This window comes from Phyllostomus hastatus, unplaced genomic scaffold (genome assembly GCF_019186645.2).
Source record: "Phyllostomus hastatus isolate PE091 unplaced genomic scaffold, TTU_PhHast_1.1 phas_contig_173, whole genome shotgun sequence".
Classification (NCBI taxonomy): Eukaryota; Metazoa; Chordata; class Mammalia; order Chiroptera; family Phyllostomidae; genus Phyllostomus; species Phyllostomus hastatus.
This window is the reverse complement of record NW_025333668.1, coordinates 880,784-893,791: the sequence shown is the minus strand read 5'-3', so window position 1 is coordinate 893,791 and position 13,008 is coordinate 880,784. Positions and strand designations below refer to the sequence as shown.

The following is a 13,008-nucleotide window of genomic DNA, read 5'->3' as shown; positions in this document are numbered from 1 at the left end:
GATTCAACATTGATGCTATTTCATTTGCTTTCAGTTACTATTTCAGACTTGGAACACATTATCCTCTATTTGCCTTGCTGAACCATTGTACAAATGGTTCTGGGTCATTGATATTACTTATTATTTTATCTGAAAAGAAGGATAAAACAAAATGAGACACTTCATCTTGTTATAATGTGGAGTTCATACTTGTTAGGTGAAAACTACTGATATTCAATATGTTGAGAAAGCAGATTTGAAGAAGTTTTTCTGGCAATTAATTTTAATTATCTGTGTCCAAAGAAATCTTAAAATTGTACTAATTCTCAACTTTTGACTATGTAATAAAATGGCTCTATAGAATCTAGTTAAAGAATATTCTCCAAAGTACTGAATCATAATTGCATTCATTTGACAATAAATATAATTATAAAATGGTATTTTCCCCCAAAGAGTTATATTTTCCTCTTGATAGTGAGTGACCTTTTTATTTGATAAAGTGGCAATCAGTAGATAGGAAATTGAATTGGGAGGCATTCATTGGCTATAACTTATTAAGAGGCTCCCACACAAGCCAATGTTCATGTCAAGTACCTAAACACATTATATCATTTTGAGAGAATTTTCCTCATTGCACCATAAATTCTAAGTGGACGGTATATCAGAAGGATGCCAGGACCAAATCTTTCTCCTGAAAAATGACTTGAGATTGTAGAAGACAACATATCTTCAAGGAACAGTTATTCAAAAACAAAACACTTTAATTTGTCACATACTCTTCTCACTTGGAAGATTCAGTGTTGGAAACAGACAATAGGTGATGGGAACCCACTAGAAACTTGGTTTTATTGTAATCCTCCACTTCTTTACCACTGAAAAGTGGTGATTACTATATAAACTATCTCCAATCAACCAAACCTAGTAAAAATGCCATAAAAAATCATGTTGTGTTTAAATGGGAGAATTGCCAGATCTTCACTAAAAGGTAATGCAAAAAACCAGTAAGGAGCTCTCCAGCAGAGTGGAACCTGAGACAATTTTCTGTAGGTGATGAATAGAGTAGGTCTTTACCCTTGCAGAATCAGAATTTGTGCTGTTTATGAACTCATGTATTTATTTGATGACTATTGGTTGAGTGGGTACTATGTGCCAGGCACTGTTCTGGTGCAGGGGGGTAATTTGGTAAACTGGCTAGAAACTTACTGACCCTAAGGGAACTGAGAATTTAGTTATGTAGATAACATGTAAACACATGAATTAATAATCACAGATTGTAATAAATCTCAAGAAGGAAAAAAGACAAAGTGAAGTGATGACAAGGAGATGCTACTTAAGTAAGATGGTCAAGCAGGGAAGAACTTTTGGAAGAAATGACATTTGAGATGAGACTTAAAGAATGGGAAAATTTCAATCATGAGAAAAACTGAGGGAAAAGCATTCCATGCAGAGGGAACAGCAAATACAAGACTTTGATATGAGATAAATCTTGATATGCTTAAGAAGCAGAGAAGAGGTAAGTGAGAGAGTTGGACAGTGGTATAAGATGAAATCAGAAAGACAGACTATTGACGATGGTAAGTATTTCAGGTTTTCTTCAACATATAGTGGGAAGGAAGAAGGGGATAAAACATGGCCAGTGTGGAAGGTCACTGGAGCTATCTATCAAGACAATGAAAGAATGACAGGATTGGAAGGAGGGGGCCAGTCAGGAAGGTGTTACAGTTCTCCAAGAGAAAAGACTACAGTGGTTGGACTTGTATGGGGTAATAGAGATGGAGATAAGTGGATAAATATGAGATGTATCTTGGAGAATAAAAAATTTTCCAGAGCCTATCATGTGCAATAATTTCTCCTTCAGCTGAATCACACACTAGAAGTTTACTATAAAACAAGGCTTTCTATTTCCTACTCAACGGCATGTGGAAACTCTCAGGAAATGACAGCTACTTGTTTATTTGTGTAAAATGGTTTTCACTTCCATTTCACTGCACTTTATAGGGAAAATTACATGGCCTAGTAATAGTAATCATGAATCAGGGATTCCCAAAAGTCTTGGGAAGATCCCTTGCAACTGCCCATTTCTGATTCCCAGATAGCTGTCACTTCGGATCAACATGCACTCTTAATAAAATGAAGTAGTTCATGAAGTTAAGTGGATTGACTCTCATTATTTTTTTAGAGTTCTGAGCCTCTTTGGAATAAGCCCAGAAGACCATAAAACTGGACAAAGAGAAACAGGAGTGCTTGAAGTTGAAAAGAATAAAATTAATGGCCTTTTCTTTTGTGTTATGTATGGATATTATAAGTATTACTGTAGCCTGAGTTTGACCTCCAGTGTGTGAAAAGCATGCTTCTCCTAGGCTCTCTGCCAAGAGCTTCCATCATTCTAAATTCTCTTCTGCTACTTTATTTATTGCCTACTCTGCTGGCATCTCCAACTGAATTCTGAGCAGATCAATTTTTTACATCTTTATTTACTTAAATGAAAATTAACCTTGTGTTAAAGGAAAGCCTTTTTTAATAATGAAATGAGGACATACATTGATTTTTTTCCCCTTGAGCAAAATAGTGAGTTGGCCAAAAAGTTTGTTTATTTGTTTGTACAGTGGCTCTAGTAGTGCTTAGCTGTCTTTAACTTAATTTGAAACAATTGTGTTATATGGTATTATGATAGCTATCATATCAGCATGCATTTTTTAAAAAAATCAAAATTGATGAATTTATGTATTGCCATTTTAATATTGAAGATGGAAGAAAATAAGCAAGTTACACTTTATTATTTCAAGAAAGGTAGAAATGCAACTGAAATGCAAAAACAAAAGATTTGTGCAGTGTATGGAGAAGGTGCTGTGATTGATTGAACATGTCAAAAGTGGTTTGCAAAGTTTCTTGGTACTGTTGGCATTATGGCCAAATAATTCTTTGTTGTGACGCTGTCTTATGCATTGGAAGAAGTTTAGCAGCACTACTGGTCGCTACCCACTAGAAGCCAATAGCGGGAGATAACTGACATACTCAAAATATCCAAATCAATAAAATTATTGGTGAAAACGAAAAATGTGATTTTTATTTTACAGAAAAAATAGAAAACTAAATGGACTTTTGGCCAATTAAATAGACCTGAAAACCCTAACATGTGCTTTTTATGGCCCACATTCTCCCCACCCCAATAGATTTTGCCATATTGTCCTTCTTCTCAAGTTAAATCTGTTGCAAAGGAACATTTAAGAATCCTAAGAGGGACACAAACTTGTTGCAAGGGTACACTGAGGGGAGGAGAATTAACATAATATCACAGTTCATTTTCCATGACCCTGCAACCAACTGACTTGCATTTGTGAAGTGTTTGGAGAATTAAGCTCTATTGCTTTGTTCCTTAATGTTTCCATTTGGAGAGAGTTGTAGTTGGGTTTAATTCTTATATTGTGAACACTGTACATCTGAATTTGAATAGGAGCAAATGCTAGGGACAATTGGATTAGAATACCAAACACCAGTGCCACTGAATTGCATGATCCTTATGTGATAGCATATCAAGTGAATACTGGAGCTGTCCCCATGCACACATTTCTGTAAAGCTTTTTGTACATTTATTGAGGAGATTGCCCCACCAATAGAAATCAAATATAAATTTAAAATAGGTCATAACACTACTTCTCATTCAAACCCACATTTTGCATAATCATTTTTTCTTGCTTTTTTTTTCTTTAAAGAAACCTGGCAAAAATCCAGCTAGATAGAAATATGAGACAAATGCTAATTTGTATAGAAAAAAGGAGATATTGTAGCTGTGGTTCTGAGGCAATGGAGAAGTGCAACTGTGGTGTAATTCCATCTTCTAGCAACTTCAGTGGGGCCAGTGGCCATCATGAAGTTAGTAAACACTCAGAAAACACTGAGAATGTCCTTTCTGTCATTTGCAGCACCCCATGGGCCTTCTTTTACAATTGGGAAAGCTATATGGCTCCTTTGGGGCCTGGTGTTCAATAACTCCGTGCCTGTCCAGAATCCTAAAGGTACCACAAGCAAGATCATGGTGTCCGTGTGGGCCTTCTTTGCCGTCATATTCCTAGCCAGCTACACAGCCAATCTGGCTGCTTTTATGATCCAGGAGGAATTCGTGGACCAAGTAACTGGCCTCAGTGACAAAAAGGTAAGGTCACCTTGCTTACATCTCTGCCTGAGGTGTTTATCATAAATGCTCTTCTCTTGGAAGGAAATGATTCAGATTCTATCATCCAAACCCATCCACTCAAAAGCACAAAGCCAGAGGATTGTTTTTCTCTCAATTTAAATTGGTATAGCTCTAAAAATTTTAGGAATAGAACTGTAAACATAGGCCTCCCAGGTCTGAAAGATTCCAAATCTAACTTGGAAGCGATTTCTCCACAGGCTCATTGTTCATAGTTATTTGAGCTTGCCAGTGATGAGGCTCTGTGACTCAGGGCATGTTCTAGCTCAGGCTGGAGCTCATCTTTTCAAGGAGAATGTGACGTTGAGGAAGATCCACTAGCCTGGACAAGGAGAAATGTGGAGCAAAGTGGGGTGCTCTAGGCTGTCGGTGTCTCCTGGTTCTGTGATCTTGGAGGAGGGTCTTACAGACACCATGCCTTGGATTCTTCATCTATGATTAAAAAAAAAAGTCATCTTGAAGCCATACAGAGAGAGAAAGCTGACAGCTCCTTTTCACTCTGTGGCTGATTAGCTCCATTATCAGCGCTCCTGACTCACCTGAAATGTCTTCAAGGGACACGAAGGGAGCATAGCTTTTCATTTCCTACCAGTTCCTTTCAGTCAGACACACCTCCAACCCTCCCTCATGGGGCTATGCTTACATCAGTAAGCTGAGAGCGGTAACACCTGCTCTCATTCTCCACTAAAATGCAAGGAGGGTTTCGGGGTGTGAGCAGCTATTCAGAAATGCACACAGAGGAAGAAAGGAGGTAAACCGGGTGCATCCTGCTATTGAAATTCTCTAGATTCAGGAAACAAATCCTCTCTTGCTATGCTCAGCAGTATGGAGATTGCACCGCTGCAAAGATTTGCTGTCTTGTGTGTGGATAATTTGTTTCTCTTTATAAAATTGCACCATCATGCCTTGTTGACATAAGTCTGCATATATGCTTTTGGCATTCATCAATAAACTGCTGAATAGAAAATCAGTCTGTGAAAAGCCCAGCAGCTTATCCATGTTATCTGCCTGTGGTTGAAAGGGGTACAGAGAGCCTGTCATCAGAGAGATACTGAAGGGTTGGGATGAGTCACCTTCACAAAATTGCCATCACTCTTGGAAATGGTTGTTCTCTCTCTGGTGACTTCCCACTGTAATTTGAGTAAATGCCATTCTACATACCATGGTGACAAAGACCTTTGTGTTTTGCACTACACCAAATATCCCCTCTCTCTACCACATTAAGGCCCCTCTCCATTCCTTAAAAACTCCAAATTTATTTCCAACACAGTGCCCTTGTACTCTATGTCCTCTGCCTCCAGTGTTCCTCCCATTCTCATGACTGGCTCCCCTTTGACTTTCAGGTCTCAGAGAAACCTGAAAGTTTCACCACTTGGGACTGTCTTTCCTGGCCACTGTAGTGAACTTAGCAACCTGAGCTGGTGCTCCCATGAAACTTAAATTCTAATAGAAAGAAATAAACAACAAATAAGTAAATGTAAACAGAGAAGAAAAATCCAGGCAGAAATGAGTGTTGTAGAGGAAATAAAACCGATGAGATTAAAATTGACTTGGGAAGCTCAAGTGCTCAGCAGGTGAGCAGACAAAAAAACTGTGGTACATTTACACAATGGAATAAAAAAAAGGAAATCTCACCTTTTTTGACAGTGAATGATGTCGCAAAAGGTGGACCTGGAGAGCAATATGCTAAATAAGCCAGTCAGAGAAAGACAAATGCCATGTGATTTCACTCATATGTGGAATCTAATGAACAAAAAACTAACAAACAAGATAGAAACAGACTCATAGAGAACAGACTGACAGCTGTCAGAGAGGAGAGGATTTGAGGTGGCTGGATGAAAAGGTGAAGGAATTAAGAAAAAAAAACCTCATAGACACAGACAACAATATGGTAATTACCAGAGAGAAAGGGGAGTGAGGAGATGTAGAAGAGAGTAAAGGGGTGATAATTGGTGACAAAAAGAAACTTGACTTGGGGTGGCGAACACACAATGCAGTATACAGATGATGTATTATAGAACTGTACACCTAAAACTTACATAATTTTAGTAACCAATGTCACCCCAAAAATTCAATTAAAATTTAAAAAATAAAAAATTAACTTGGGGTAGGGGATAGCAGGAGAGTATGTATCAAAGAGTAGTCTGGCACTCAGTGGGTGCTCAGGTCATACTTGCTAATTGAATGAAGCAATCATAGTGTGTGGACACTGTTGACACCCACCTGGCTTCCCTGAGATCCCTCTTCCAGCTCTGTGTGCCAGCCCCACCTTGGCTGATAAAGACTCAGACAAGGGATCTTCACAGGATCATTGCCGGTGGGCACAGGAACTGTAAATGCCTGGGATTTAAGTTCCTCAGTTTTTTCAGTTGCCTGTAACCAACCACTAACCAGTGTGAGAGCACACAAGCCCAGCTGCTCTGTTGTCTCCAGGCAGCACAAACTCAGGAACAGTTTACTCTCCAGAGCTCCCTGCTAGATCAAGCTGAGACTAAGAATTTGCCTCAAATTATACCCTTGGTTGACTTTCTGTCTCTTCCTGACCTTCTTCCTCCTCTCTCTTCTGGTTTGACCTGGAATCCTTCCTTAATAAATCATGTTCATGCAGTTCCTAGGCTCAGGCTTGACTTGTGGCCAAGCTCCACCGAAATCATACAGCATCTGTGAGGCAGCAGAAAAACCCTCCACTCAGCTGGGAAAGCTGAGTTCCTGTTTCCTCTCCACCATACACAGGCTCTGTGATGCTTTCACAATCATGTAACCTGTCCGTGTCTCCTTACTCTTCTCTGTAAATTTGAGAATCATAGTTGTAGGAGGATGAAAGGAGACTGAAAACATGCATGTACCTTGTAGCCTGTGAGACTCCTTCAGACACAAAGCCCTGTAACAATATTCTATCATATTGTGGGAGCAGAAGTACAGTTTCCAGAAGCAGTGATGGGAGGTACAATAGAAGCACTGGGGAGCCATGTCCTGGATGTGAGGATTTTTCCAGAAAATCATCAGCAGCCTATTCTGCTTTTTTTTTTATGCTATTTTCAAAGGCTAGGGGGGAAAAATCCCTTACTGCATAGTTTTGGTTCTAAATAATATAGCCACTTGTGGGAAAACTAATTAGAACCACTAATAATTTAACTGACCTTCTCTGATTTGGAAACACCTACTACCAGATAGTACATCCTCATGGGATACAGCTCAGTTTCCAACCTCAGAGCATTAGCAGCAAGCAGGTAGCTCTTTTAATTAAATGTTTGGTACAATTAGATAAATAGCAAAATTCTTGGAGTAAATAAGCTAAATCCTCCCAGATGATTAATAGCAGGTATACCAAGAAAGTCTGCACAATAAAAATCTATATTGAATCAATTTATTTTAATTCTGTACACAAGTGGGTTTTCTCTCTTTCTTTCTTTTAAATCATGAATACATGTATAACATTTGCAATACTTGTGCTTGCTGTGAAGAAGCACCTTTGGAGCCCATGGTGTGGTCAGATGAGCACACCATGGTTTAAATTACAACAGGGTGAATTCATTGGTAGATGCTCCCCTAGGAATTATTAAAGGAAAATTGGAAATCCAAAATGTTGGGAATCACTATGGTAGGGGAAACCCATTGCTGGGAGGCAGATTAATGTAGTGGGAAAAGCAATGTCATATTTGGGGTCAAATGCACCTGGGTTCAAATCCTGGCCTTGCCGTACAATGGTTATATGGCCTTTAGAATGTAGTATCCCTCAAGGCTTAGTTTCACACCGAGAAGGAAGGGTATTAATACCATTCTGGCAAGGTTGACATGAGGATTAGAAATTATCTACTGCTTTTTCCCTGCCATTCTCTTCATCTCTCTCCTCCTTCTCTTTATAATCACCCCTGCCTGATTCAAACCATTCCTCACTTCTGGAGTCTAAAGTAATATTGCACTGGGTTGGCCTTTGGTGACAGCAATGTAGGGAATCCAGGGAACTGTCCCTGGTTCCTTTGAAGTCGGGCTGTCTCCAGGTACTGCAATTACACTGCCCATGATCCTGGTCCACCAGATTTACTAAATAAATGGAGGCCTCTGAGCCTCCCCTGCCCCTGAAGGGCCATAGGTATCTGATGCTGACAGCAGGAACATGCGGCGCTTCGCCAATGGGAGAACACTGTACTAGAAATAGGGGCTGTAGTCGCCAGGGTTGCTAATTTACAGCCACAGAAGACAGATAGATATTTTTAATAAATGTGTAGCTTTGGTTCATAAGAAGAACAAAGAAATGTCCTGGTCAATGGCCACATTTTTCCTAAACAATTTATTTCCCAGAACTGCATCTCTACTTCCTCCATCATAAGGTGCTTGCCATATCTTATTCACTTGGATGACTTTCAGACCTGACCACAGATGAGATGGGGAAAAAAATTAGACTATAAGCCTCTAATCCTCTCTTCTCCACATTGGAAGGAAACTGGCTCAATTATTTGGCTAAGGTCACTCTGGGCAACAACAGGTGATGATGTGATGTATATCAAGCATGCTAGGAAGTCTTTCAGGCATTTTGTGATTAATTACAAAGGCAATCCCCAATTTACAGACAGAGTAGCTGAGGCTTGGAGAACTTAAGCAGCTGCTCAAAATGACTGCATTCCTAAGTGGCAGATGGAGCTAAACACTCTAAGTCCAAGTTAAGGTGAAGCCGGTTAATGTGAACAATGAGGGCAGCCTCGAGAAAGAAACTGTGAGGAGTTCGCTGACTCTGAGCACTGTGATTAGATGGCTCTCTGGTCCCACTGGCAGTGCATCTCCCCTTCCTTTGCTAAAGCCCACATTTGTGTCTTCCTGCTTACCCATGAATCTCTCTGAGAGAAAGCTGCAGTAGAAATCATTCCTACAAGAAACAGCGTGTCCTTGAGGCAAAAGCCTGGGACTCAGGAGATGAGTCATGCTTGCCCCTGTTTTTCACACTAGATGTTGACTCTTTAGTGAGCCATGAAATTAATTTAAGGGTTGTGACCATTCAAAAACCCCAGAACATAAAGGATGTCATCAAGTCTATCACACTTAGAATGAGTGAGTACTATGAAGTGGCGTGTGTGTGTGTGTGTGTGTGTGTGTACAAGGTGTCAATGGGAAATGTATTGTGAGCCATGCTGTAAAAAGTTTGACAGCCTTTAGTCTGGTGGGAAAGGTTCCTGGATCTTGATCTGGGCTGAGTCTTGTGTGGGAGATGGTACAATCAAGGCCAAAGGGTTATGAAAATTCATCCCAGAGGCTGATTATCTGCACGTCGCGCACGTCGCCATGCAAACCAGAGGAAGGGAAGAAAGGGAATCTAAAAGACATACTCGGCTCCCCTGCAACAGATGGGGAGTGAAGTGGAAGACAGTTTGTCAAATTGGCTATCACTGGATATCTCTGGAGATTGGGACCTGCTGCTACAACATGTAGATTTATGAACAGTGCTGTTGCTTCTGCCTCCCAGAGCAGGCAGCTGCCATGTAGATGAGTCTGGGCTCAGGCCTCCTACTCTTTCACTGATGAGTTAAGGAGCTGCTTGCTGGAATGAGTGCAAAGAGCATTTTGCTGTTCACACACACACACCCCCAGCCAAGGCACCCAGCAGGAAGATCTCCTTTGGACAATGTATGGCCACTTCCCTCCAATGCTGTTGTGGCAGCTAATATTAAGCAGCAGCATGCCTAATTTAGGGAAAATGGTTTTCAACTGGAAATTTTAATTAACAGTGATATGAAGTCTGGGAAAAAATAGTGTTTCTGGTTGGCCCAACTCTGGGTAAATTTGCATGCTTTCTCCAGCAGTTCTAAGTTCTTCGAAGGACATGATGGTCTGGAAGTCTGAGGGACCTGTGCATTCTAGTCCTGGTTTCACCATGGAACTGCTGGGGGGTCCTTTCCCTCTCTGGGTCTCAAGGTTGTGGCCTCTAAGAGGAGGGATTATTAGTACAGTCTCTGAGGAACAATGGAGTTCAGACCTTAGCTTATGGTCTTATTTTCATCACTTTCAAGTTTCAGAATTATATATTTCATAGAAAATTGAGGCCCAAGTTTCTTTTTTTGCCCATAATGACAGTAAAAGTGAAAAATAATAATAGTTTTATTTTTGAGTGCTTGCTCTGTCTCAGACACTATTCTAATTACTTGACAAATGTTATAATTTTAGATCTTCCCACTGACCCCACAGGAGAAGTACCGATATGTTTCCCACCCTATAGGTGGACAATAAATGGAGGCAGGATGAAATGATTTATCTAAGATCCCACAGTCTGTAAGTGATAAAACCTGATTTTTGCAACCTGTGAACCTGAGCTCAGACTTGTAGCCATTGACCTGTGTTGCCTCCAGATTTTCATTGTGTTTTGCAGACTCAGGCCCAGTTCTCTTGACTCCTAATCTGGTTAGGTTGCCCCAAACACTGAAGTAGTGAATGGATAGTATCGGCCAATCATGGGAGACTAGTGGAGCATGGACAACGAGCTTTCATGAAGGCTGGAGGACCATATGCAACATGGACACCCCCAGGAAGCTAATGCTTAGTAGGGACATCAGCTCAACAAATCTTCATGAGCCTAACATTATGCCAGGAGTATGTTAGGCCTCCAATGAGTATATCACATGTATGGATGAATGAGTGGGTAAAGGATGAATTGATGGCAACATATAGTCATTATAGGGAAAAAATAACTTTCCTTCTACCCTTCTATGTTTTAGGCTGAGAACTGCCCCACTCTCATAATAAAAGGCAGATTAACAAGAGAAGAGCAAACAAATTTAATAACAAGCATAACATCTATATGCAGGGGAGATACCCAAGAAAACTGAGTAAATCCCTTAAATAGCCCAAGCCATGACTTTGAATACCATCGCCAGCTAAAGACAAAAGATGATGTAGGGAGGCAAATTATGGAAGGTTACCAGGAAAAACACAGTTAACAAGGGTTTGGTTGTTATGCAGACTTAAGTCAGTTGCCTTCTCGACCTATAAGAGTTATAAGAGATTTAGTCATCTTCCTCTTCCTGGTACAGAGAAAAAGATGCCCTTACAAATAAAGATTCTCTTAATAAATGTAAATATCTCTCACAAAAGGGTTAACTTCTACTTGGTTTTCAGAGCTACACCTGTGTCTGCTGTTTCTTAAAAGTAACCACCCCCAAATAATCCTTGTGTCAAAGAAACATATTTTGGGTTGGCAAATTCTGCTTCCCTTCCTCATTTTCTGGGTGAGGTGAAGGTCGTTGTAAATGGAGTTGACACAAGGCAGTGATTGGTGAGGATCACAGATTTCATCATAAGATGGATAAGTTAACTGAACTAAAATAACTTCATTCCTGCTCAACCAGCATTTCCTGAGCTCTTCCAGTTCCCCAGTGCCTACCACTAGACTACTGTCTATAATGGCATGAAAAAATTCAGTCCAACAGGTATCTTTTGCATATTCAGTCAGTATGTACTCAGGAACAGCATGGAACAAGACACTGGAGCTCACAGACCAGTGGAAGATGTGATTAAGAAGCACAAAAATGATTGTGTTTTTGCTGTGTTAATGCATGCATATGTTTAATTCACACAAGGTAAGGTGATGGCTGACTTCTTTTCCTCCTCCTGTTTCTCCTTTTTTTATCTTTCTCTCTGTCTGTCTCTGTCTCTCTCTCTCCAGTTTCAGAGACCTCATGACTATTCCCCACCTTTTCGATTTGGCACAGTGCCTAACGGCAGTACCGAAAGAAACATTCGGAATAACTACCCCTACATGCATCAGTACATGACCAAATTTAATCAGAAGGGAGTAGAGGACGCCTTGGTCAGCTTGAAAACAGGGTAAGGATGTTGGTTTCTTTTTCTCTGCAGGCCTGTCAGCTGATAAACCTTATAGAAAATTATTCTCTGCATGCATTGGTGCTTATCTGCCCCCATTAGAGAGCTATGCAGTTGAGATGGACCCCAGTTAGGGGCTGCTTTTGTTAACCTGATGAGCATCACAGGTTTCCTTCTGAGTTGTGTTAAGGAAAAGCAAATCCAGTACACTGTGAAGTGCAGAGAACCAGTGGGGTTTCTTAAACTGATAAAGAAGTTGGTCCAACTCCATGGGCTATTTTACCCAAATAGAAATGTTAAAAAAACAAAATTCAACTGAGTTCTTCTGGCTGGGAGAATAATTAAAATGACATAAGGCAGATTAAGAGGAGAAAATCAAGTTTAGTACATGTGCACAGGAAATTCACATAAGCATAAGAATTCCAAAGACAGTGAGGCAAAGGGAAGTATATGTGTCATTCTGGACTAAGGAGTAGGGAGTAGGGGTCCAGGACTTCAAAGGGAAGTAAGACAGTTTACAAGGGGATGAAAAAAAGTTAATGTTTAATAAACAAATGTTTACTGAGCCATCTTGAAACAGTGGGACACAGGGAAGAAGGACTTTGATCAGATGAGTTTTGGTAGGTTCCTCTTTGTCTGCTGCACCAAGTTCATATTAAACTGTAGTTACCTATGATGATATCTCCCTTTTTAGAGCAGGTTCTTTATCTTAAATTCTTTGGGGTGGTAAGGCGGGGGACAAAGTTTCATCCTGAGCCTTCTGGGCCTCAGTTGTTTTTAGCTCAAAATAATCTGTATGCCAGAGTGGGACATCTTGGGGTGATTCATTCTGAACCCCCACTGTTCATTTGAAGATCTAATTGGGTTTATCCAGTGATTCATTAAATGGGCAGCATCCCATCTAGCAACTAAAAGGGAGTTCTGAGGATCTGTACAAAATGGAAGGTTTTTATAGGCAGAAGAGGGCAGGAAAAGTAATTTCTAGCAAAGAGTAGACCATTTCAGGCCAGATCACTTTCCTCTGGGGA

At 40.3% G+C, this 13,008-nt stretch overlaps 1 protein-coding gene across 1 annotated transcript in view; it reads left to right on the top strand.

Moving 5' to 3' along the window:
• GRIN2A (glutamate ionotropic receptor NMDA type subunit 2A) overlaps positions 1–13,008 on the top strand; it is a 386,027-nt gene that overhangs the window by 314,458 nt on the left and 58,561 nt on the right. Inside the window, exons 9-10 of the mRNA XM_045833744.1 lie at positions 3,903–4,132; positions 11,823–11,983. Coding sequence (XP_045689700.1) covers positions 3,903–4,132; positions 11,823–11,983 — 391 coding nt within the window. The remainder of the gene's footprint in view (positions 1–3,902; positions 4,133–11,822; positions 11,984–13,008) is intronic.